Below are 27,031 nucleotides of genomic sequence, written 5' to 3' on the forward strand. Positions count from 1 at the left end.
TCTTATTCAACATTGCTTAAGTCTCTTTTCGTGCAAGTTAAGGAAACTTGTTTGTCAGTTCTGATTCTTTTGGTTGATAATAACTCAACTCAAGGTGTTTCAACAATAGAAGAGATTTAATGGTTCATCTAAGTGGTTGAACAAGCCCAGGAGTTGGCGCACTTAGATATACTTGGTCAGGGATCTGGCTTTTTCTTTGCATTGCTTATGGTTCTGTCCTTATCTATGTTTGCTTTATCTTCAGGCAGGATTCCCTCTTGGTAGAAAATGCTGGCAGTAGTTCCAAGTCTCATATCTACACATCTCAGCAATCAGAATCAGGGAAATTATCTCCTCTCTACCTAATCTCCAAGATGACTCACTAATTGGTCCTTCTTAGGTTATGTGCTCATCATGCCCACCAACCATTGTTGCCAGTGGAGTGACACGTGTAGAATGGCTTGTGCCCAGTGTCAAGGAGGGTACTTACCACTGAAAGCTTCCAATGGTGAAGCACCAGACAATAGGAAGGAGTTGAAGGCACAACCACAATGCTTGTTACTCTCCTAGAACCCAAGCAACCAGTGTCATCACGTTCTGGAAGGGAGGGCTGGAAAATCATTAGGATAGAAGCTCTCTTGAGTTTCATAGAATCTTATTCCTACTCCTTTTTTTGTATCTCCTTTTCTCTTTTTTCTCTGCAGAACTTTCTTATCTTTCATCGTGGGTATACTTGTAATTTGTACATGATACCTAGAGTTTAATTGGAGATATAGGATTTTTTTTTTTTTAATTTACTGTTTACATTTAATCAACATCTTTTCTCAAGATGTACATTTGGGGTCATATTTTTTCTTTTAGTCATGAAGCAAAATCTATTTAGAATATTGCTTAGCATATTCCTTTCCTTCATGTAGTCTCATATATATATATATATATATATATATATATATATATATATATACATATACATATATATATACACATATACATATATATATACACATATATATATGTATATATATATATATATATATGTGATGACTTGTGAAAAGGTACATGGTATTCTTATTTTGACTGGATTTCAAGAATAATTATATTTTATTCAATTAGGACTTAAATAATAAATGCATTAGATGAAATTCCATCCAAAAATTTATTATTCAAATCATAGACCCTCCATTCACTAAACATTAATCTTACATATACCTGAATATTTCTAAATACATTCTGTTTAGTGACTTCTCAAACTGATAAGCACATTTACATTTCATAATAAAACAAACAACCAACAACATAAAAAACTAATTGTGATTCAAATTAGTCAAGAATCATGTGATTTTCTGGGTGTTCCTCAGCAAAATTGCTTTTTAAAACATTTAAATCTCTTCATTGAGTGAGAAACCTGAAAAATAAAGGTTTTGTGACAGGTACCATGTTGATATCAATAATGAGAATTTAAATAAAAGTAGAATTTAACAACCCAAATTATAGGGGAAAGATGTATTATCTCAATTTCTAGGACCATTAAATGAAAGCAGTGCCTAATAGAACCCTAGTTTAAAAGGAGAAGTTTGAATTTGTTGTCACTCAATAGTAATTACAGTTCAGGCTTTCAGAAAATACTAGTTCCAAAAGGGACATTTTTTGTTTGGGCAGCAGCAATTAGAGAGAGCCCTAACATTACTGTTTTAGAAAAGACTATTGTACACAGATTGTTCATTTGCCTTTAAGTTTTGTCTATATAACAGTTTATTTTAAAGAAGCTTATTACTTTTATATTTTTAAAATCTAATTCACTTTCCTTAGAGGTTATTTAACTCATTTGGCTATTTTGAAGAATACTAACACTCCTAATTTCAATAGGATCATTTTTGTTTTTTTGTTTGTTCTTTTATGAATTTTAGGAACACCTTTGTTCTTTTTTTTCTTTTGAGGGCTTTTACCTTCTTTTTAATGAAACTCTGTGTAACTCTGAATTATATAAGTTTGATATATAATGATTTAAAGTCTTCTCGTAAAAAGGGGGTCAGAAGGAAGAAAAAACATTTTTTGATCCTAGGACAATAAAGGTATTACAAAAATGTAACTGATGTGAAAAAACGTCCATTAAATGTTGCACTCTGAATTCACCTGAAAAAGAAAAAAAATGCTACAAGTAGATTCATCTTAGAGGTATTATTTTAAATAGCAGTCAGTATCAACACAAAGCTTATAACAAGAACCACGTATGATTACCTCTATCTTTGCTTGCCACAATTCTGACACACTCTCATTTTTAGGGTAAAAAAAAAATATTTACACAACTCTAGGGAAAAAGCAAAATAAACTGATAAAATGGAGAAATTTCAAGAAGCCATAGTCAAAAGTAAAATATACTTTTTTACCTTCTAAAATAGAAATTAGAATGCTTTAGGCAAATTTAGCTAGTACTGAGTAGTCACTGAAAAAAATAAATGCTTCTCTTTTTTTCCTACCTTTATTGAGATATAATTGATATGTAACATTGTGTAAGTTTAAGGAGTACAACATGTTGACTTGATACACTTATATACTGTAAACGCTAGCCACCATAGCATCAGTTAACATCTCCATCACGTCACATTATTATCATTTCATTTTTGTGGTGAGAACATTTAAGATCTATAATCTTAAACTTAGATCCCCAGAACTTAATTGTCTTATAACTGGAAGTGTGTACATTTTGACCAACATCTCCCCATTTCACCCCCTTCCAGCCCCTGGTCACCACCATTCTAATCTGTTTCCATGAGTTTGGCTTTTTTAGATTCCACATATAAGGGATATCACTCGGTATTTATCTTTCTCTATCTGACTTATTTCACTTAGCACAATACCCTCAAGGTCCATCTGTACTGTCCGTGTCCTTGATGTGCATTATTCTTTATTATTATAGGAGGACACAGATCATAATTACTATATATCTCGGATATATGGTCCATCTGATTCTGCCAGCCGGGATTTGTGGGTGAACATAGACCAAATGGAAAAGGACAAAGTGAAGATTCATGGAATACTGTCCAATACTCATCGACAAGCTGCAGTAAGTGCTTTGACATTTTGAGTTTCTTTTTCTTCTTCTGTGAAAAAAATTTTGCTTTAATTGACATATTAACATTGTTGTGATCACTTTTCAAGTATACTTAGTTCTGCAATTGCAGTTTAGATTAATAACTGCATGTAAGACGTTATAGAAAATGATAAAGAATTATTTTGAGAAGCCACCATTAATTTAACCATTAATTAATTAATTTAATTAACCATTAACTTCTCCAGTCAGTATGATGAGTTGCATATTCAATTTAAAGTTGTGACTTATCTTGGATGATTTTCAGTTTTCATGTAATTAGAGAACATGCATGTAATCCATGCATTTAGAGAACATTTTTTAAAAATTACATTAATTTGCTATCTTCCATTTTACATGAGTTTATTACCCTTGGTCTGAAAAAGATTTAACCAGAAACATTCACAATTTAGATGACACATGTAGACCAAATTATGGATTTATGTGAAAAAATTTAATATAAAAGAAAATAATTATGTGAAGAAATTTAATATAAAGGAAAATAATTAAATCTAGAAGACTCCAAACATATTTTAAGTCTGAGCTTAAATCATTTACCAGTGGTGGTTCCTTAAACAATTTAGCTATTCTGAGGCACAGTTTCTGAATCTATATACGGGGGATGACAGGAGATATGAATACAGGCCTCACTTAGCTTACATGGTCATTGATATCGTGTTCTATGTGTCAGGTTGAATGCTTTCATGGATTAGCTTTTTCAATCTTCACAACAATTCTATGATTTAAATATTATAACCATCTAGGTATTGAAGATAAGAGAACTTAATCTTGGAAAAGTCAGCCTAAGGGTCTCCTGCTAGTAAGTTCTGTGACTCAGGTGTTAACCTAGGCAGTCAATTCCCCATTCAAAATGCATGTGTAAAAGTTATCACACTTGGTTCACAGAATGTTCTTTGATAAACACTTTATCAAAGATGATGCCTGATTTAACATTTTAAAAGTTATTTGGTTTTGTTGCCATGGATTATAGTGGTGATCTTACTATCAGTGAAGCCATGTCTTGTTCAGTTTATCATGACATAAAGAGAAAACAAAATAACTTTAACATTTCAAGGGCTATTGCCGTTATTGATACAAAGATAGAACTAATAGAGTAATGGCCAATCTGATTTAAAGAGGCATTGATTTGATAAATGTAAAATATCAAAAATTTTGGCCAACAGCCTTCATTGTATATATGTAGATATTCCTGTGTCAGGAGATTGACTTCTAACAGTTAAAATGGAAATTAATTATAATTCACCATCATGATTCATTGAGGCTGAGAAGCAAACGAAGTAGCCACCTCCCCTTGCTGAATTCCATCATCCCTTTTCCTTTCCATATTCAAGCAGTCTCAGAGAAGACGACAGATTCAGAAATGATTCACTGTCTGGCTTAGAACAGATCTTCAAAAGAAGAGAAAATGAGAAAGATTAGATTAGGACCATGTTTTTTCAGGAATGTATTGCATTTGACAATCTTCCCACTATATTGCAGTCCCTAATAGTGTAAAATATACTTTGTAAGAGTTTGAACGTTTGCGTATCCACATTGAGATTCCATGAATTGGCCCAGTTCTGGTGTCGGCCACTGTGGGTGATATCTGTAAGCAGAGAAAGAAGTTCATCAGTTAAAATATTAGCTGATTTCTTCTTACACTTTCTCTTGTGCTCTCCCAAAGGGGAGGCAGTTCATGTGTCCTGCCTTTCCTCAGAGAAGATTGGTTTCTCTTTGGAATAGGGTTTGCTTGGCTGCCTTGTAACAGCTCTCTGATAGTCTCAAGATATATTATGATGATATAAAGATCCATTTTTTTATAATTGTGATTTTGAGAGTGACATTGTTTGTTGCTTTCAACACCAAAAGTTGGCTTAAACACAAATGGAAAGACTTGAGCTTGAGCTTGAGCTTGTAACTTATCTGGTGCTCCATGCATTGATTTTTAAATATATATCACTGATAGAAACCTTTATTTTAGCTACTCTGCATTGGTTTTCCATGAGAATCTGAGCCATTGTCAAGTATTTCTTAGTGTTAGAAATTGGTCCTGTACCCACTTTCTCTATCACCACCAACAGAACATACATACACACACACACACACACACACGTGCACCTGCTCACAGATACACAATTTCCATTTACAACAATAGAATTGATAATATTACTTAGTTACTTATTTTTGGAAAAATTTGCCACTTGGACTCCTTCATTTAAGGAGCTTTATACCTTGGAACTTATAAATTTACTTACTAGAATATTTTATAAAAATTTTGTACATTCTTTCATAAGTATGATTGTTGAATATTAGTTTGAAGATTTCCAAATTGTAGAGAGTGATCCATTTTTTAATATTTCTTCAGTTGGCCTCCCCATCTTTCCAATCCCGCCTTGTTCTCTTGGCTCCATTTCTATTATGCCACCCTTGGAGTAGAACCAGGTTTTAGAGGTGATGACAGAATTGTAGTGTTAAGGTATTGTTATGGCCAGGGGCTCAACGATGCCCACATATACCCTCTTCCTCCTGCCCCTCTCCACACACAGCATAGGCACCCGGCCACAGCTACTCTCCCCCCTGTGATACTATCTGAGAGGCTTAACCACAAGGGATAATGGCAAACGGGAAACAATGATTCACTTCACTGATTAGGTTCCCTGAAATCATAATCATCAAAATCCTTGATGCAAAGCTCTCTGGTAATTTGGCTGGAAACAGGATTTAACTTTAAGCCCTAAGGGAAGAGGGGGGGTTTCTTAAATCTTACCAGCAACTGATGTAATTTTTATACCCAAGGGCATCCTTTCTGTCAACAAATTAGACAAAAAAGAGAATAGAAAGATCTAGCCTAGGGTAAGACTCAGGGGGCAGTTAACTAACCCAGCCCTGGGCAAACAGGAAAGGAAGTGAGAAAGCTGAAGATTGGATTTCCTGAAGATATAGTTTCCCTCCCCTTTCCCAGCTTCCTCAGAATGGGCCAGAGGAAGATATGGGAGTGTCTGACCTGGAAACATAATTTTTTAAAGAAATATTTTCCCCTTCACCACCATCATTTGTAAATGTGGTCCAAACAGTATTTTGGAATCTTAGATTAATTTTCTAGAAAAGGAGGAATGTGGAAATAGAGTAAGAGTTTTCCCTTTTCCCCCATCCACAATAATATCATACTGTCAGAGCAGAGTAAAACTTAGAAGTCATTTAATTCACATTTTTCACATGCCAAAACACACTGATTTCTCTTTCCTTTTATAATGTAAAGTAAAATGATTAGTATTTATATTTTATATATATATATATATATATATATATATACACACACACACACACACACACACACACGTATATGGTAATTTCATCACATGTTCCTTCAGATCTCCCCGTTGTCCTTTTTGTTTAAATCTCTCCATTGTTCTTTTTGGTTTAAATAACATTTCTTAAATCATATTTGCAGTAAAAACAGATGTTAAAACCTAGTTTTACAGTTGGACACATTAAAGGAAGGAGCATGTCTTCATAGATAAAGAAAAGTGAAAATTTTGTAGGATTCCCTATCATATGACAAGCAAAGAGCCAAGCCCCTTACATTCAAATACTGGTATTTATTTGGGGTTTTTGTTCCTTATTCAAACTACACAGTTATCAGACTGCAGATCTAGAAGTTTCTAACTACAAACCTAGGAACCAGTCCAGACTTATTTTTCCTTCTATGAGGACCTTCAAATGCCACAATTTTGAGATTTTCTTATGTACTGTTAGATCCATATATTTTAGTTATTGCTGGACACACAGTTTGATTCAACAACCAGACAAATTAGAATTATTTTGTCTTTTGAAACCACAGTTTATGAAATTCTGATTCACAACTTCTGGAGAAGTACCACTGTCCCAGTAGAAGGAGTCTGGGGTTATAGAAGTTGTGAGACCCTGGCTCCAAAACTCATTTTCTCAGATTCTGGCCTCTTGGACCTCAATTTTATAACCTGGAATGAAGGGGAAAATGCCTGCCTTGACAACCTTCCGCTGCTACTTCAAGAATAAAAATGGGGCTTCCCTGGTCTGCCTGCCAATGCAGGGACACGGGTTTGAGCCCTGGTCCGGGAAGATCCCACATGCTGCGGAGCAACTAAGCCTGTGCACCACAACTACTGAGCCCATGCGCCACAACTACTGAAGCCCGCACACCTAGAGCCCGTGCTCCGCAACAAGAGAAGCCACCGCAATGAGAAGCCCACGCACCACAACAAAGAGTAGCCTCCGCTCACCGCAAATAGAGAAAGCCCGCGCGCAGCAACGAAGAACCAAAGCAGCCAAAAATAAATAAATTTTTAAAAAAGAAAAAGAATAAAAATGAGATGTGAAAGGATGCTGAAAATAACAATGAGGTAGTAAGGCATTGTTTTTTGAGAGTCCTAATTCTTTACAACATAAAATAGTAACCCCCAAGTAAGTTAATTCCTAAGTAATCTCTAAGAGTCTCTTTTTATAGACAGATATATATCTATATATTTATATCTATATAATATCTGTATATAATTTTCTGCCAAGAAATTGCCAGTGTGCTTTTTGCCAGACATAAACATACCCTGGCTTTAAAAAAATTTTTTTTTAAATTATCTTTCTATATGTTAGTAAGAAGATTGATTCTTTGTATAAGAAACACTAGCAAAATGAAGTGCTGCTCTCCTGTGTCTCTGTCATAGAGCGGGTAAGGTTTTTGATGAAACTGGTATAGTTTTTGATGGTGGACTGTTTTAAAATTTAAAAATTGGACTGTTGTCTGTGGGGATCCTCAGACGACTCAAATATATACAGAAAACTTCATTAAACAAAAATTAGGCTTTCTGGAGGTATTTTCTTTTTCTCAAAGAAAATAACATCATTTCGACTAGCATTTCCATTGCTCTTACATTTCCATAATGTTGGTATTGAGAGAGCTATATCTGGATGCCTGTGGTGACTTTAGTCAGCTGTTTTCTCATATTGCACAATTTCATTTTTCTGCGCATCAGAAAATCTGTTGATAAGTGCTTATTTTTCTAAACGATTAACTCAAAAGGCAATTTAATTTGCTATCTCTATTGGGCTATTATCTAGACCACATATTTTTGCCTGAGTCCTGTTCGCAGTGTCTAACAATAAGTTGCTTTTATTTTTTTTTATTTTTTGACTGGTTGAATAAACTTGCTGCATTCTGTCTTATGAGTTGTTTCATTTCAAGTAAGACATACACAATTCATCAACCTGGACTCACTTGTCTTCATTTACGGGATTTTCCTCTGGTTTAATAACAGACTGGGATGAGTTGTGGCTGCATGTGTCTACCTTAATTTTGGTTTAATTAATTCATTTTACTATTATTATCATACTGAAATCATTTATCAACTTTGAGAATATCCTGAAGCACGTATTATTTGAGGGCCTTTTATGGAAAAGAAAGGCCTTCTTTTGTTCCATTCCATAGAATCAACATGAGCTCAGAGTAACTGAGCTCCTCTGCATGCCAGGCGTGTAAGCTGGTCCACGTCCCTCAAAGTGGACAAGGAAGGATGTAGTCCCTCTTCCACCAATGGCATTAATGACACAGGTTGAACATTCCCATCTAATATTTTAGACATGGAAGGGACTTTGGAAATTCTTGAAGATAGTGGCCTTGCGAAGTACAGTGTTCAATTTTTATGCATATTACAAACCTTAGTTTTCCAAAGCAAGAACACACCTTCTTTTTAAAAATCATACTTGAATTCATCATATTTCAGTTCAATTTAATCTCATTTCTCCAATATTGTGTCTTTAGTAGAGGACAGGCACCATTCTTTATATAAAGTTAGAGTCATAGGAAGTAATCATACATTCTCTGTTACCAATGATGGCTGTAAAAAAATCCTAGATAGATAAATATCTACTCGGCTTTTTGTTTTGTTTTGTTTTGTTTTGTTTGCATTGGGTCTTCGTTGCTGTGCACGGGCTTTCCCTAGTTGCGGCGAGCAGCTATTCTTCGTTGCCGTACGCACGGGCTTCTCATTGCGGTGGCTTCTGTTGTTTCAGAGCACAGGCTCTAAGCGCGGGGGCTCAGTAGTTGTGGTGCACGGGCTTAGTTGCCCCGTGACATGTGGGATTTTCCTGGACCAGATATCGAACCCGTGTCCCCTGCATTGGCAGGCGGATTCTTAACCACTGCACCACCAGGGAAGTCCTCTACTCATCTTTTTAAAGTCACAAGTGAGATGAATAGTTGAGGTTATCTGTTAAAACCCTCTTGGAAAGTTTCACATTAATCTTTTATAATTGTAACAGCTGCTAAAAAGGGACCCTGCAGCCAGGCAGCCATGTCTCAGGTGGAATGAATAAATCCATTTACTCCTGTCTTTCATCCTAGATTCTCTTCTCAGACCTGTTTTTAATCATCCTTTCCGAGATCTCTCTAGGACCCCATGAAGACTTAACAAGGGTTAATTTTAGATAACATGAGTGTAAAACATATTCTCATCCTGAAGTTAGTAAATGATAAAGCTTTCACAGGACTCTTTTGCAAGGAAAATGCTTCGTAGCACAGAAAAATTAGCAAAATATAGATGGACTATAATGTTCCTTAAGGGTAAATATAACTAAAGGCAAGTAGGTATAATTCTTGTGAAAAATCTTCAGTTGTAGAAGGTGAAAGACTTAAGACATTTTGGAATTGAGATTTCCTGAACAAGCTAGTATTTTAGTATCTTTTAAAAATATATTTTATACCTATTTTCAATATCTTTTTTTTTTGTCTGTTTCTTCTTACTAAATTATAGCCTGTGACTTAGGTGGTGGATGATTATTCTAGGCAAAACAGTCAAGGTCTCACATGGTTTGTTTATAAATTGCCTTCCCATCAGAACTTCTGCTGTGCCTGGAATTCCAGCCCCAGAAAGTAGGTGTCTCATCCTTTTTTCACTGAAGGTGCTCTGTTCCACTCCAGTGGGACCAGAAGTAGAACACTTTTAGCCACTCTCAATTAATGATAAATTGCCAGGAATTTCTTGTTATGCAGCCGCTCTCTGAGAAGAAATGTGAAGTTAAGTTTTGCTCCTGATAAATAGGCTGAGTTTAGGCACCTGAGTCCTGATCCCTGCAGAGCAAACTGTAGATATGGGTGGGGTGGATAAAGGAGCAGCTCTTGGAAGCTGTGTTCAGAGGCATCAATTTACTTAGCTTTTGAAAAATCCAAAAATTGCCAACTGTGGCAAAATGTTAAAAACTGGTGAATCTGCATAAATGATGTGGGGGGGGGGCTCTTTGGATTATTCTTGTAACTTTAATTTGAAATTATTTCCAAGTAAAAAGTTAAAAAAAATAAATGAAAGAGGAGATGTTAGCAGAGGAGGTTGAAGAGTTAAAATTGGACTTGGCCTAAATTTTGATTTCAACCTGTAGTCAAGTTTTGAATGATTTAATCACCCTTCCCAGGAGCTCTGCCAGCACTGAATTCCAAATCTTAACACATTGTTACCAAGCAAGGACTCCCTGCCTGATGTGCATAGAAGCCAATACTGTGACACCTTTGTTTGAGAAAGGAAACAGCTTTATTGCGAGGTTGACTGGCAGGGAGGCAGGCAGAGCTCAAATCTGTCTCAGATCCAAGTTTGGGGCGAAATTTAAGGGGTTAGGGGAATTTCAAACTTGGAAGCTGATTGACTAGTCTCAAGTTACTTGTGCTGCTGGGCGCTGGATTTTCCTTATTGAAGGACTTCTCATTCCGTAAAGGGCACCAGTGGAAGCATTTCTATTCTTTGAGTTCTGTAGACTGAAGAGTCTAAGTTCCAGGGTCAGCCTGGAGGCCTGGGTTCCTGTCTTGCACATGCGCACTGCTGTCTCTGTAAAATAACTCCAGGTTTGATTAATCAACAACCTGATTTAAGGGAACAAAACCAATTTAAGCTGGTCAATGTTTTACGTGCTGTTTCAGTGTCAGTTGAGGGGCACCTTGATATAGTGTTTAAGCATGTGGACTTAGAAACAGGCTGCCTGGATGTGAGTCCCCACTTTTGCCAACTATAAGCTGGGTGACTTGAAGTCTGTTATTTACTCTCTGTTAATCACTTTCCTCAGCTGTAAAATGGGAATGACAATAGTACCTACTTTCTAAGGCTGTTACTAGAATGGAATGATTTCACATTTGTACAATGTTGAAACCCTGGCTACTACAGCTCTATAGATTTCTGTTAAGATCGATACTAACTATCGTCATGTGAGCATTTTAACTTTAAAACAGTCATTTTCCAGTGACAGGAAAGAAGGGAGGACAGATTATAATCAACGGAGGCAAGGGAGGGCATTTTCAAACTGTCAAGGATGAACTCATAGGAATACTTTTCCTTCCCTGTCCAAGTCTGGTCAAGGAAGTAACCAGTGTCATTGCCCTCAGGTGTACCGGTGCTGCAAAGAGGTTTTGCAAGTCATTGCTTTAAAGGTGCTGGGCTAGGAGGTACCTCTATCCTTTACTTCCTTAAATGGAAAATTTTAGGTCAATTGAGTGCTAACAGATGAAGTGAGATGATGTTATCCGGAATCAAGTCTATTTATCCTTTTAACCCATTTCACGCTTGTCAAAGCTTCCTTACAGCACTGTTTTAGAGTTTCAAAGACCATTTATATGACATAAAGCCTTGACAACTCCAAGTGGGATTCCTGGGGCAGTCTCAGTAGCTCTGGGAGCTTGTTAGAAATGCAGAATTTTAGCTCCCTTCCCCCCAAGACCTACTGAATCAGAATCTATTTTAAACAAGAACCCTAAGTGATTGCCCTGCACACTCAGGTTTGAGAAGCCTGGTAGAATCACTGCCTTGTTCCTAGAGCAGCATGAAAAATTCAGAAGTGACGTCTGGTTCTCCCCTTCCCCTACCTGCCCTCCCTGGGCTTCTTTATAAAATCCTGTTTTACTTTCTGTGCCCTTGAACAGACTTATGTTCTGCACTCTGCCTGAGTGGTAAATAGTCACATTAATTTAAGTGATTCTCAAAACATGCAAGTATAGGTAAGCTACTGTAAGCCAAGTGTTTCTGGGAAGCGTGCAATGGGAGAGATCGAAAGATATGATGATAATTCACTTAATCTCAAGTTCATATGAGCAAGCATCAGGTAAGTGCAAAATGTTTACATTTTGTTTTCTAATTTACCTGTAGTCCCACGCAGAGTGTCATTCAATATGCAGGGTTAATTAAGTTCTCAGTTCTGTTATGAAAAAAGTGCTGAAGCAGTTAGAATTTCTAACTCAGAAAATCAATTCAGTTGATGGACTTTATTTCTAAAAGGAGCCACTCCCTTCCCTGTATATTTGCATATTGATTAGCCCCTTTCCATGGACATTTTGATATTTTAATTAGGTTTCCAGTGTTTTCAGTCACTGGATTAAAGACCCATGTCCTGTTCACTCCTCCCGGAGTGTGAGAGTTTGTTTAAAATTGCATTTTGTAAAAATCCTACATGGTAAAACTGTTTCGAGTCATCCTGCCCCCTGCAGTTATTTTATTTCTGGAATATACTCAGCTCATTTATGGCCTAGAAGCAGGATCTTACTTTAGGGTATACCAAAAGAAGCTTGCACTTCTGTCAACCACATGGAAATGCGTCTGCATAGTACATTTTCTCTCTTTAGTAGTTGCTTGTTGTGGAAACTTACTGATTTAAATTTTTCTATCTATATCTATATCTACATACATATACATATATATACTCATATTTCTATCATTCTACTATCTTTCGGTTTATGTTACTTTTATAAGTGAATATATTTGTTAAATAGGTGAATAAACCAGTGAAAGGCCATTACCATTGACAATTGTAAAAAAATAAATAAATAAATGTTCTGTAAGTTTAGAAAATAGGCCCTTAGATCTCTCCTTGGAGGAGAAGAAATGGAAGCATCTGATCCTCAAATGAGCAAAAAAGAGTAGTTCAGGCTGTACCCATTATCTGGTGAGAAGGGACCCACCGTGTTGCCATCAGACCTCAGTGGTGTGCAGCTCACTACAGCTCCCCCCAGCATGGCACTAGTCCCTGTGATTTGGTGCATTTCATCTGAGAAGACTGCTCTGTACCTTCCTCAGATTTTTTTGTGTGTGGCTTTTGCCTCAGGCACCTGGGAGCTTTCTAGCTATTTTCATTATTATTAAATTTTAAAGAATATTAAGTTATGTCTACTGAGAACAAAAACGTGAGTCACTGACAATGTTAAGAGTATCAGGTAGAAAACACAGCTATAGAAAGTCTGTTAATAGGTAGGAAAAGGATCACCTAGTGTAAAAGAAGGGAGATAGAATGATATCGTGGTCAAGACTCAGGAGTTTTGGAGTCAAGCATATTGGATTGAAATCCTGGCTCTACTACTACTGGTGGTTTGAACTTATTACTTGTCCTTCTAGAGTTTTGTTTTAGAATACTTTCAGGCTTATAAATAAACTTGGAAAAATTATTAAAAGGGTTCCCATATAGCTTTCACCGTGCTTCCCCAAATATTAACACCTTACGTACTCATGGTACAATTATCAATACCAAGAAATTAATGTTGGTGTGATACTCTTAATGAATCTATAGGCCTTATTCACATTTTGTGAATTGTCCCCAAACCATCTTTTTTCCTATCCAGAATCCAATCTAGGACCTACATTGCATTTATTTGTCAAATCTAGTCTCGTCTCCTCCAGCCTATGACAGGTTCTGCATCTTTCTTTGTCTTTCATGAACTTGACATTTTGAGGAGTCTTTGCCAGTTATTTTGTACAATGATCCTGATTTGGGGTTTGTCTACTGCTTCTTCATGATTAAACACAGGTCTCTATTTTTGGCAAGAATACTAGAGGAATGATATTTTGTCCTTCATCATGCATCACATCAGGAGGTCCGTGATGTCAATATGTCTCCTTACTGGTGATGTTAACTTTGATCACCTGCTTAAGGTGATGTCTGCCAGATTTTGTTTCTTCACTGTAAATTTACTATTTTTCCTTTGGTAATTATCTAGTATCTTTTGGGAAGATACTTTGTGCATACCAACATCCTGTTTCTTGTCATACTTTCACCTAATTTTAGCATTCATACTTGCTAAATGCAGGCAAATACTTAGCATAATGTCTGATATATTAAATGCTAATTTCATTCTCCTAACACCAGTAAATACAGTAGTTATGATTATTTCAATATGACAAAACTGAAAACATCATAACGTTGCTGAGGAACATAATATCTAATTGTCATATGATTCTATTAGAAAAGCAATATGCCTGCACTGACTTTAGAAACAACATATATCAAATCATTTCCATCTACTTATTAGGAGTCAAACAGGGAGCTATTTTTATTTAGGAAATGAGTTTTAAGGAACTACTGCTATGCTAGACGCCTTCAGGTACATAATATAATATTGACTCAGTGCTTATGAAGATCCAGGTGTCATTTGGTCGTTTGATCCTTAAAATAACCCTTTAAAGAAATGTGTTGACTACAGATGAGCAAACTGTGCCTTAAAGAAGTTAAATGATTTATGAAATCACACAGCTACAAAGTACCAAAGCTGGGATGTAATTTCAAGTCTGTCTGACTCTAAAACCATGCTAGATCATTCAAAAATTAGAAAAGAATCTTTGAAAATTTAAAAATAAAGTTCCATCTATTTCCACTAAAAGAAGATTTTAAAATTTGTGTCTATGATTAACAAAGGACTGCAATAATCTGTTCTAAGCATTTATAGGGGAATGAATGTTATGTGGACCTTATTCAGGTTCAAGAATGTTTTGTGCATTATGGAAGAATATGTCACATCCCAATTAAGAAATTAAATTTATTCATAGTTATATATAAAAAGTTATCTAATAAGGATTATTCGATCATTTTTATTTATTAGGGATATAAATATTACTGGAAATAAGACAATTTATTCAGGTATTTTGATGAAAGCCAGTATCACTAGAAATATCTATGTAAATAAAACAAAAAGTATCTTTTCTTAAAATTTGCATTTCCTCTCAAAGTTAATATTTGACATAAATAAACAAACTGCAAATGATATGATTCCAATTTACTTCGTCTAACTTTTGAAATTGTCTTTAGAAAAAATAACACCAATCTCACTTTGTCAATCATCATCATCACCATCATCATCCCACCTATTTGACAGCTTCAAGATACAAACATGTGCCCTGCACACATGAAATGATTTGAATGATTAAAAATAGAATAAAAAAAAATAGAATGTTAAAATATATGTATAGCAATTAATGATTAATCCATGAATTTATTCTTAAATAAATGGATACTGCCCATATTCTCTGGACCCTTGGCTGTCATGAACTCACGAGATCAGCAGTTCCTAAAAGAGTAGTTACTACTAATTTTTTTCCCATAAGCTGCTTTCATCAAGACTATACCTTATAAAGATGAAATCAAGGCTGGGAGAACCAGAAAAGTATAACCTTATTACTGTAAATAAGAAGCTGTCTTAAAACAAAAGGCAGTTTTTTATTAATGACTTTTTATAATTCTTTATTTTATTTATTTATTTTTGGCTGTGTTGGGTCTTCGTTTCTGTGCGAGGGCTTTGTCCAGTTGCGGCAAGCAGGGGCCTCTCTTCATCGCGGTGCGCGGGCCTCTCACTATCGCGGCCTCTCTTGTTGCGGAGCACAGGCTCCAGACGCGCAGGCTCAGTAGTTGTGGCTCACGGGCCTAGTTGCTCCGCGGCATGTGGGATCCTCCCAGACCAGGGCTCGAACCCGTGTCCCATGCATTGGCAGGCAGATTCTCAACCACTGCGCCACCAGGGAAGCCCTATTAATGACTTTTTAAATGGCTTTTAGGATTATCAATGTGCCCACTCCAGATTCTTAACCTGATAGTTTCTGTCTTCAAGGTCTTACAGGCATTGACTAATTAATTTATCTTTGTAATACCACTGAGAAATAGGCAAACAAGTAAACCTGGAATAGTGTTTACATAGGATTATAATTCTTGTGTTATTAAGAAAGAATTAGCAGGGATCATAATAATTAGCCAGAAGCCGGATGGCGATAGGCATAAGAAAAATATGTAAAAGAGGCAGTAAGAGGTGGGGACGCACTTAGAGATCTGTGAGTATGGCCCTAATTGCCTCTGATAGTCTGTTCCAGCAGTGATTCCGCGGGGCATGCTGTGAGGGAGCATGAGGTGGTTTTAAAAGTCACAGTCATACATGGCTGTACCTGCCATAAATTTGCAACAGACCACCTAGAACCTATCTATATACTTCTGCAAACTTTTCAAAGCATGCTTCATAAATTTCTTCTCCCCCCTGTGATACTTCCTATGCTTGTCTCAAAATTATTGATACCCCTCCTTTCAAATAGTCAGCTTTCTGCAGAGTGTAAGGAATTAGCAAATTCAATTGATTTTATTTATGCCACACATGCTTGTTAAAATTTCACTTCTGAGTTTTCATTTTATATTTCGCCCTGTTAATTCATTTATTGTGTCTTCACATGACAATTTTCCTAAACGCTTCTTCCTTTTACGTTAGATCTTTCTTATGGGATGACATCCAAGATAGGAAAATGTTCACCATTTGTGTCATGTACATCAATTAAGTCAACTAAATTTCAAGATTACGTTTCTTTTTGTTTACGGTGGCTTTTTGTGACAATGTCCAGGGTTCTGATAGCCTTTTTGATTGCAGAAAGGTCCTTTGTTGCATTTACAATTTGGGGTGTTTTTTTTTAATTATATAGTTAAAGGATACGTAATTAATTAGTGACACAGCAAGTCTTCTCACGCCTAACCAAAATAGCTCTTCTTCCTGTGTTCATCATTTCAGCTGGTGGATTATGGTCTGCCGGTCACCCAGCTAGAAACCTGTCCTACATTCTAGACTGCTCTTCCCTGCTCCCAACTTTTACGTACAATTAATCACGATCCTTCCAGTTTTACTTTCTACATATATTTTCACAATCCCTTCCACTCCCATGCCTTCAGGTCTCATCTGGCTAGCTTCTGGTGATTCCTTTTAAAGAGTTTCAATGCCATCTCCTCTGGGTTAGGTGTTCTCTCCGGGTCCTTTCTCTGACCCTGCCTGGGTCCTATTTGTTTATCCTTCCATGTTGCTCTCCTGCACCATCTTCTGAATTCCTTGAAGGAAGAAACTGGGTGGGACTTACTGTATGATGTTCAGACCCTGATTTAGTGCCTGGTACATATAAGGTGTTGAATAAATGATTTCTGACTGCATGAATGAATGAATGAACAAATAAAACTTTCCTTTAGCTCCCCCCCCATGCCTGTTTTATATACCATACTGAGATAAAATAATGATCCAATTACCCAGAGGGTAATTATACTGAATATATAATAAATTAGCTTAAAGCCCTTCATGAAATTCTAGTGCTTAATGATTTTTGTTTATGTTTCAGTAGTTTGTGTGTGTCTGTGTGAGTGTGTGTGTGTGTGTGTCTGTGTTTGTAGGTGTTTTAAGGAGGGATGATAATTTTCAAAAATTTGTCTTTAAGTGTGACACTTCTTACCACTATATTTTCAATAGCTCAGTAATTAAGAGCATTGCCTTTGTTGTCTTTCAAATCTGGGTTTAAATTTTGGTTTCCCACTTGGGCCATTCTTAACCACCCTGATGCTGAGTTTCACTTTGAAGCAGTTAAAATCTGAACCCCATGCAGTTGTTTCATGTGTGCATATATAGAGAGAGAATGCTAGGTGAGATACAGTAGGAAGTATAACTTGGGCTAAGAAGTCACGGTAGGACTCTGAGGAAGTGACACTTCGCAGTCCCTCTTGATGCTTTGCCCCATATCCCTTCTGCCTCCCTGAGTTCACTTGAAGCTGTGGGAGGCAGCTTCTAATATACTGGCAACTCCGCAGATCAAGTGCTGTGGCTCTTCTTTCTGCCTGAGGGTAAGCAAGGGTAATCCTGGGGAAGGGAGGATTCAACTGCCCACAGGAGCACCTTTGATCAACAGGAGATAGGAGTTGATGGATAAGTAGCCCAGCCTCCTAACCTCTAATGAGATGATTCTGACGCATATTTTCCCTGCTCTTTCTCAGAAGGTCTCCAAGGGGAGACCTGGCTATAGTGGTAACACATCCAATAACTGTTACTAGTTTTTCTCTTTTCCTTGTCTCACTTTTCCCACTTCCTTTAGCAAATGCTTCCTAGGATCACCTTCCAAGCAAATTATCTGCTCCAAGTCCTTATGTCAGGTTTGGAGTACCAACCAAACTAAGCCAAGGCTTAAAGAATATGGGAGCCATGACCAACCAAGGTTGAGAGACCCTTACAGTCAGAAGAGACATCATGTTGAAGTACCAGAGCCCAGGGTTAAGGGTGGCAGTTTCAAGGAACTAAAAGTTATTCTAGAAGGCTGACCTGAGCAGAAAATATGAAGGGAGAATCATAAGGTAGGAGAGACCAGTTAGTGGTGGGTTTAGAACTCGTTTTCACTGTTTTGGCATGATTCCAGGGTCAATGGGATTCTAGATTGAATGATTTCAAGTGGGGGAGTGATATGCTAGATAGTATGGAGAATGAATTCCAGGGAAAATGGAGCCAAGACACCTGTGAGCAAGTTATTGTGATAAAAGTGATCTATACTTGGGGAAGGGTGTCAGTAGTACCTGGAGAGAAATGGGTAGATTTCACAACTATGGAGAAGGTAACACCTTTTTAAACTGTCATTGCTATTATCAGTGTGAAGCAGGCCATGGTGATAATTAAGGTAAGCTGGTCATTTAAACAGGGAAACATTTCAATCATTGATGTTGTGCTTCAGGATAATATATCACCAATTTTTCCTTGAGAACTTATTTACTTCTCAAAAACAGTCTTTAACTTATGTATTTGTTTATCTCAACTTTATTCTAAAATATTTAAACATTTGTTGTGGCTGAGAAATTGTCATATTCCCCTGGTTCATCTTTGATATGTTAGTGATAGATGTTTAAACCAGACTCTTATTCTGGAAGTGAGCATGCCAAAGGGCTGTAAATTTTACCGATTTGCTCATGAGCATGGAAATAAATTAGAATGATGGAGAACAGTGTACTACAGCAAGTGCCTTTATAAAATTATGTCTGACCTTTTCTTTGCGATATATGATTTTGCCACTGAAGCTTTTATGTAGGGTTATTAGTAACCACTCATTTCAGTTAGTGCTGTGAAAATAGGTTTTGTTGTTCCCATTAGTCAGCATAAAATAAAAACGAAGATAAACCCTTTCTGAAGATGCAGCTTTCATTAAAAAGGAAAGAAAAAAACCTAATTGAAAGTCACTGTAAATTTTGAATGATTAATATCATGCCAAATAAGTCATTAGAAATCTCTGATGGATATAAAAAAGCAATCATTTGCACAATTGGAAAGAGCTAAATTTAATCTAGCTATAATTCTCTATTTTTTAAAATTTGTATATTGGGAGAGATATGATATAGAAATTGTTGAATTTTAACATAATAACCTTTTACTATAGGTGGTTTGTACATGCTATTACGCTCTAAATCAGCCAATTAATTTCCCTATGGATCCTTTTATTTCAGCTGATCACCTTTGTTATAGCTCCCTGTTTTTCTTGTTTCTTGCCTAATAATAATATATCTGGTTCATATCATTTCAAACATATAAAAAATCTAGAGTTTCTTTTTCTTTGTTTTGCTTTGTTGTGTCTTGTTTTTATCTTACTACCTATCTATCTATCTATATAAAGAAAGATATATTATAAATATATATATCACAAGCTTCAGATCCCTTTTTAGAAAAAAGAGGGGCAAAATTTATGAACTTTCTTCCTAAGTCTCTCCAGTTTTCCTCTCTACAAAGTAAAAGTAGCTTTCTAGTAACCAGCATTTTTTTTATTCTTTGATTCTGTGCTTTTAAAAGTGGACATAAAACGGTTGACCCTTGAACAACCCTGGGGGTTAGGGCTGCCAATCCCCGAACATTTGAAAATCCACACGCTGGTATCTCTGCCTCAAAAATAAAGAAAGTGACAAATGACTCACCCAAGGGCTGGATAGAATCAGGACTCAAACCCTAGTTCTTTTGATTTCATATATTGTGATCTCTAATCAGACTTTTCTCAACACTTGGATAATTTAAAGATCGGTAAAATGAAAACACAGATACTATATTTATTGGGAAAAAAATGCCTCATAAGTGGAACTGGCCAATGCAGTTCAAACCCTTGTTGTTTAAGAGTCATCTGTATACTGAATCTGGGGAGTTTATCGCATCTTAAAAATAAAAATATCTGCAGGTCTAGATCTGTAGGTGCAAAATATCTTGTTCTGTAAAATTGCCTTTTGTTCTGGGATGTACAGAAGATAAATTTGAATATATCATTTTGTAAAATAAAATATATATTTTTTTAAATTCAGTGAAACTTGACAGATAACATGCTCTACTATTTCGGAGAAGATTAATCAAACTAAAAAGAACCCTAAAATTATCGTGATGGCTGACCTACTTTGTAGTGGACAACTGAAAGGCAGTGGTGATGTTAAAGAGAATAGCTTGATTCGGAGCTGAAACTTCTAGATTCTCTTTGTAACTGAAGAACAGATCAACAGACCACAACAGCACTACTTTATTCTTTTCACATACTTTAAACATTTAATTACCAGGGGAAAAAAATCTTTCTTTCCATCCAAGATTCAGGTTCTAATAGTCAACTACAATAATAGTGGTGCAAAGTAGAAGCATCATTTTTTTTAGGTGGAAGGCTCTTCATTTTACATTTACTATTATGCACATTATTGATTTTCTTTTCTGGTTGTTATTCCTTGCAGAGAGTGAATCTGTCCTTCGATTTTCCATTTTATGGCCATTTCCTACGTGAAATCACTGTGGCAACTGGGGGTAAGTGGTTTTCTACCCATTCACTCTAAATAATCTACAGTTTCACTACAGTTACTATTTTTAATTTACTCCATATTTCAAAAGGGACATTTATTGGGAAAACCATTGTCTTCTATCACAAAGTCATGGGTATAAATAAAACCTAAGAAAGAATATAGCTATTGGGGAAACTTATCTGCAGAAAAAATGTAGTTATAATAATTTTCAGCTTAGATTCATCTCTGCTTTCTTTCCAAGTTTTATTTCATTTTTGATAATATGGAAGACTGCATGAAAGCGAACAGAGCTTAGAAAGAAAAGGTGCTTAAGAAAGCTATGGAAGTATTTTCATTTTCTTTTAATTTATATAGTTGATCAATATAAATTTATTTATATATCAATATATACATTCACATTCAAAACCACATTATATTAACTTTAGTTATTTGGTTGGGTTTTTTTTCCCCCTTTAATGCCACCTAAGTTGACTGACAACTCATTTGAGTTTAAAAAATAAACACTGAAATTCAGTTTGAATTCTCTTCATTTTATTTTTCTCCACAAACTTTGGAGGTTAGTTTAGAGATTAGCAATAGCCTAGAAAGGCAATTAGCATTTTTTATAGTGTATCCCAGGAGTGAGAAAAATTTAATCCTTGATTGCTACTAGCAGAAATAAGCAAAATGCCGGAGAATATTGCTTGCTTGCCTAACATGGAGTGATAGAGAAAGTAGAAGAATGAGAGAAAAACATAAAAATGGAAGAGTAAGTAAAGAAGCAAGTTAAAAGAAATCCATAGATATGATGAAAAGTCTGTGGATGACCCAAGCCTAAAGCACCACAGATCAGAGTCCCTTTCCTTCACTGGGTTTTATTATTGGTCTTCTGCTTGGTATGGGAACCATGTTGGTCACTATTACCATATTTCAGTATAAGACTTAGAAGATATGTAGGATTCAGAAAAAGATTTGTAATCAGAAATACCAATAAGCAAATAAAAGTTCTGAGTACCATCTCTGAACACTGGTAAATAAAGCTACCTCTACCTTAGGATTGTGTAGCCTAGTGGACTATTAGACAAAGTGAAGCAGAATGTGGGAGTTCCTTAGAAAATACAAATGATGACATTTGTATTTTGAAAACATCTTATTTGTAGATATTTGTAAACATCTGTGAGAATCCTTTAAGACTTTATAGAGAAATTATTATTTAAGATATTTCTTGAAGGAAGTTATAATTTCTGTGATTATGTAGGGAAGGAAGAGTAGGTCACAGGGAAGAATATCTTGAATAAATACTATACAGAAGAGGAAATTGGTGGAATATGTTTGAGATAGTAAATAATTGAGTTTGAATGAAGCTGGGTGTAGCTTTACAAAAAATATTAAGATGTGAAAAGTAGTTTGGGACAATTTTATAACTGCCTCAAGAGTCAATCTGAGTCAATAGTCCTTAATTAGATAAGCAATAAATGTAAGAAGCTGAACCAAGATATTTTGTAATGCTTTAAGTATAAAAAACTGAAGTTAGTACACATAATAGGAAGAATATTGCAGTAGTTTGTGTGACAAATATTGAGGGCCTTGCTGATTCTGAGGCTTCAAACGAAGGGAGAGAAATGATGCTGTTAGCAAAATTTACAACTCTAAGCAGAAGAGCTGGTTTTAGGGAAAAACAATGGCTTCAGTTCAGAAACTATTACATTTTGTGTAAAAAAAGGACTATATATAAGTAAAATTTACACAAGGACCATGTCTTTATGAGCTCACCATGTATTTCTGTGCTAGTATAGTGCCAGGCATTTAATAGACATTTTAATTAATGTGTTGAAAGACTGAATGGAAAGAAGAAAGGTAAATTGAAAGATTGCCCCTATAAGCCATGGATTACCTCACATCCGCTCACATCTTTAAAGTATGATATGAGCATGGTTATCTTATAATATGAATATTAGGCTTGTTTTCTGACACTTAGGTTACCGGTGTTCCACTGAATTTTTAAAAGTGAATTATTAATCACATTTGTTCAAAATCTGTACACACAGTGGTGAAAATATGGGCAGCTTTGCATTTTCTGTTTCTCAAATCGTTTTATCTTTAAAAGTCTTGTCAGTGATTCAGCCAATATGAAGTAAGATTTCCCTTAGCTGAGTTGGTAGGAAAAAACCCAAACAGATGGCTATATCATGTTTACGGCTTCAAAGTACCATTTTTCTTTGAAAAGATCCTCAAAGTAAGTGAAAAATCTGGTGTCTTGAATGATCTCTGTCTTCTTTGAAGAAAACACTAATGTAAAGAAACCTTTTATATTTTTTGCTTAAGAAATGCTAGTATGGCCTTGCATATCTAAATCTATACCCTGTTTAGAGAGGCACAACTGAGATAATTTAGACATTGACCTGGGTTTCTCCAAAATGGAACCAGAATCTCCTGTAAAAGTTTTCAGCTAAATAAATAGCTTGTCTACACTTCCATTGTTTATTTATTCAATCAGTATTGGTTGAGCCCTTACTGTGTGAAAGACACAGTACATGATACTTTGGTTTGTACAGAGAAGAATAAACTGTTGTTCCTCCAGGAGCTTAGAATCTAAGAGGAAGGAGTATATGACTAAGCAATAAGACAAGGTTGACTGTGAGTATTGGAGGAGCAGAAAGTTGCTCCAAGAGGAGATCATTCTTATTGGGTGAATCAACAGGTTTGTGAAAGAGCTAACATTTGACGCTGGCCTTAAAGGATGGTGGAATTTTAGCAGGCAAAGAAGCAGGTTGAAAAGAGGTGAAGAGGGAAGGGACATTCTAGAGAAGGGGATGCTGAGCTAAGTGACAGTGCTGAGCCCATTCTGAGCATATTTGGAGGTCTGTCAAGTGAATCTGTTCATCTTGAATGGAGACTCAGAGTAAGAGTCTAGTGAAGGGGAGATGGGAAGAGTGATGTAAAATACTTTGAACTTTAGACACTTGGATGATATCCAGTAAGTATTGGGTTTCTTTGAGTAAAGAACAGATCTGGCCTAATCTGGCAGTGGAGGACAGGGTAAGGTTAGGCAGTTAAAGTCAAAGAAAGAAGCAAGTTTTTCAATACTTCTACATAGATTATAGTGCCTGAAGCCAGTGAAGGGCACATCATTTGAGTTGTTTGATCAAGGTTTTCAGCCAAAAGGATTCATTAAGACACAGGTGAGTAAAGCTAAGAACAGCTTGGAAGAAGACTTCTGAATCATAGATTTTCAACAGATCTCTTCTGATTAACTAGGTTTTATAAGCAGATAAACCTACCTGACAAAGGTTCATCATCTTACAAATCTTGAAAAAGTTATTAACCATGAAAGTCTTGGAAGAAAAATGGAAACCAGAAGTCAGATTAAATAAAGTTGACTGAAGGCCATTGCAAATAGACCAGGGACTGGGATTTTTAAGTAGGAACACATTGGTTTCTATGAAACTGAAATGAACAGAGATATTCTATTGACTGTCAGTTCTCTTTGAATGTGTCTGCAAATTCCTCTTGAACCTGTTTCTATGTTGGATTTAAGATAAAGAAAGTGAAATGTTAAAGCGCATATTTTAAATCACAATTCCCTTCATTCCTACCTCACCGCTTCCGCATTTCCCATGCCTCCTTAAAATCTCTCTATCTCCACAAAGACACTAATTTTGACTAAAATGAACTTAGACAATGTCTTGTGTTATTGCTAGGATCAATACCATTTCAAAACAGAGTAGTTTAAAAATACAGATATATGCATAATTTACTGTGACCCATCATTGTGTGTGTATGTGTAATATATATACATATATATTTCATTGTGAGTAAAATTAAGTTTCTAGTTAAAATGTAAATAAAAATCAAATATCCGGTCATTTATTTATAAACTACAAAAATGAATCTTTGCTTATTAAGCATTATAATTTTCAAAAGCTTCAGTCATCCATACAAATAATGTACACAATGAATTGGAAATACCATCTTATTTTTTGGTTCCCTGGCAGCAGAATCTGAAAGCATTCTTTCATCTTTCTATTTAAAAAATACGTCAGAATACAAATATTCCAGGCATTAAAAAACTAGTCCTCCGTGCATTTTGTACAGATACTTCCATTAAACGTACCACTAAGTTGTGTTGTTTGCATATCACACTGCCTTTTATTACCTTTCCATATGAATACTTTAATTGATTCTTTTTAAATCTTAGGCTGCTAAAGTGATCTTTTAAAAGCTTCAAAACGTAGATTTATGTGTGAGGATTTGATTTTTTAATTCTTGCAACCATCACTAGTAATAATATTTTTCACATGAGTCCATCAGGGGCACTACATATAACTAAGATGAGAGGAAAATGGGAGGTGGGAGAGGGTGGTAAATGATGCCTGTTATAATGGGAGAGAGAAAAGTTGACATTATCCAGATAATTCTGGCCCTCAAATTTTAAGTATGTAGACAGATGCTGATTCAAAATTAAAATAGTGTGTGGAATTGCAAGCAAGTTGCACGTGAGATTAGGAATCAAAGATGACGTGAATTAAAAGGATAATAATGAACAGGTATTACTTAACCTTGTTTATGTGAAGGATTTGCCCTCCTTTCCTTTCTACGTGAATTTCTAGTTGGAGATTTAGATTTTTTTGTCAGGATATGAAAAGTTTTATTGAGAAGCCTACTTCACACACTTCTTTTTCCAGTTTGATATAATTGACATACAGCACTGTATAAGATGTCAATTTTAGTTCTATTTTATTTTCTTTGCCCCATGATAACTAATAAAATGTAAAATGTTCACTAAGTAATCAATGTTTAGTATCTGAAAAATTAATACATGGCACTAAAAAAGGTCAAACAAACAAAAGTAAATATATACAGTCGGCCCTCCATATCCGTGGGTACCATGTCCAGGGATTCAAACAACTGTGGATTAAAAATTCGAAAAAAAACATTTTTGGAAACTTCCAAGAAGCAAAACTTGAATTTGCTGTGAGCTGGCAACTATGCATAGTATTTACATTGTATTCACAACTATTTACATATCATTTACATTGTATTAAGTATTATACAACCTAGAGTTAATCTAAAGTATGTGGGAGGATATGTGTAGGTTATGTGCAAATACTACACCATGTTATATAAGGGACTTGAGCATCCAGGGATTTTGGTATGGGGGTAGGGGGTGTGTCCTGGAGACTGAGGAACAACTGTGTCTCCTTTCTTCCCATGCCTCCTAGTCTACTAGTACTCCTCTCAAGGGAAAAAAAAAGTTACTCTTTGAGCTATGGTATCTTAAATTCAAATTTAGACTAATTTCCTATATCTCGTCAATATTCATTTGTTTCCCCTCCCCCTTTAAGTCACCAATAAAAGAAGTTAAAAAAATAGTGCATATTATTTTGATTGGGTTTTGAAGAAGTATATTACCCAATCTTTCAGCTTCATTTTTATTTTTGCTTTCAAATAGCAATATTTTAGTTGTGGTTCCAAATAATATTTCATGCTTTTTAGAGGTACTTGATTAATAAGTTATAAAAGGCTTTTTTTTTTTAATCAGTCATCAATTTTATACACATCACTGTATACATGTCAATCCCAATCGCCCAATTCAGCACACCACCATCCCCACCCCACCGCAGTTTTCCCCCCTTGGTGTCCATACGTTTGTTCTCTACATCTGTGTCTCAACTTCTACCCTGCAAACCGGTTCATCTGTACCATTTTTCTAGGTTCCACATACATGTGTTAATATACAATATTTGTTTTTCTCTTTCTGACTTATTTCACTCTGTATGACAGTCTCTAGATCCATCCATGTCTCAACAAATGACTCAATTTCGATCCTTTTTATGGCTGAGTAATATTCCATTGTATATATGTACCACAACTTCTTTATCCATTCGTCTGTCGATGGGCATTTAGGTTGCTTCCATGACCTGGCTATTGTAAATAGTGCTGCAATGAACATTGGGGTGCATGTGTCTTTTTGAATTACGGTTTTCTCTGGGTATATGCCCAGTAGTGGGATGGCTGGGTCATATGCTAATTCTATTTTTAGTTTTTTAAGGAACCTCCATATTGTTCTCCATAGTGGCTGTATCAATTTACATTCCCACCAACAGTGCAAGAGGGTTCCCTTTTCTCCACACC

General features: G+C 35.7%; 1 protein-coding gene across 4 annotated transcripts in view; it reads left to right on the plus strand.

Annotated features, from left to right (window-relative positions):
- The window catches only part of PLXDC2 (plexin domain containing 2), a 416,967-nt gene that overhangs the window by 190,554 nt on the left and 199,382 nt on the right, over window positions 1-27,031 (plus strand). For all 4 annotated transcript variants that reach the window (XM_082449772.1, XM_082449774.1, XM_082449773.1 and 1 more), the window contains 2 exons: window positions 2,897-3,043; window positions 20,852-20,921. In XM_082449772.1, coding sequence (XP_082305898.1) covers window positions 2,897-3,043; window positions 20,852-20,921 — 217 coding nt within the window. The remainder of the gene's footprint in view (window positions 1-2,896; window positions 3,044-20,851; window positions 20,922-27,031) is intronic.

Source organism: Balaenoptera physalus (assembly GCF_965194825.1).
Source record: "Balaenoptera physalus genome assembly, chromosome: 2".
Classification (NCBI taxonomy): domain Eukaryota; kingdom Metazoa; phylum Chordata; class Mammalia; order Artiodactyla; family Balaenopteridae; genus Balaenoptera; species Balaenoptera physalus.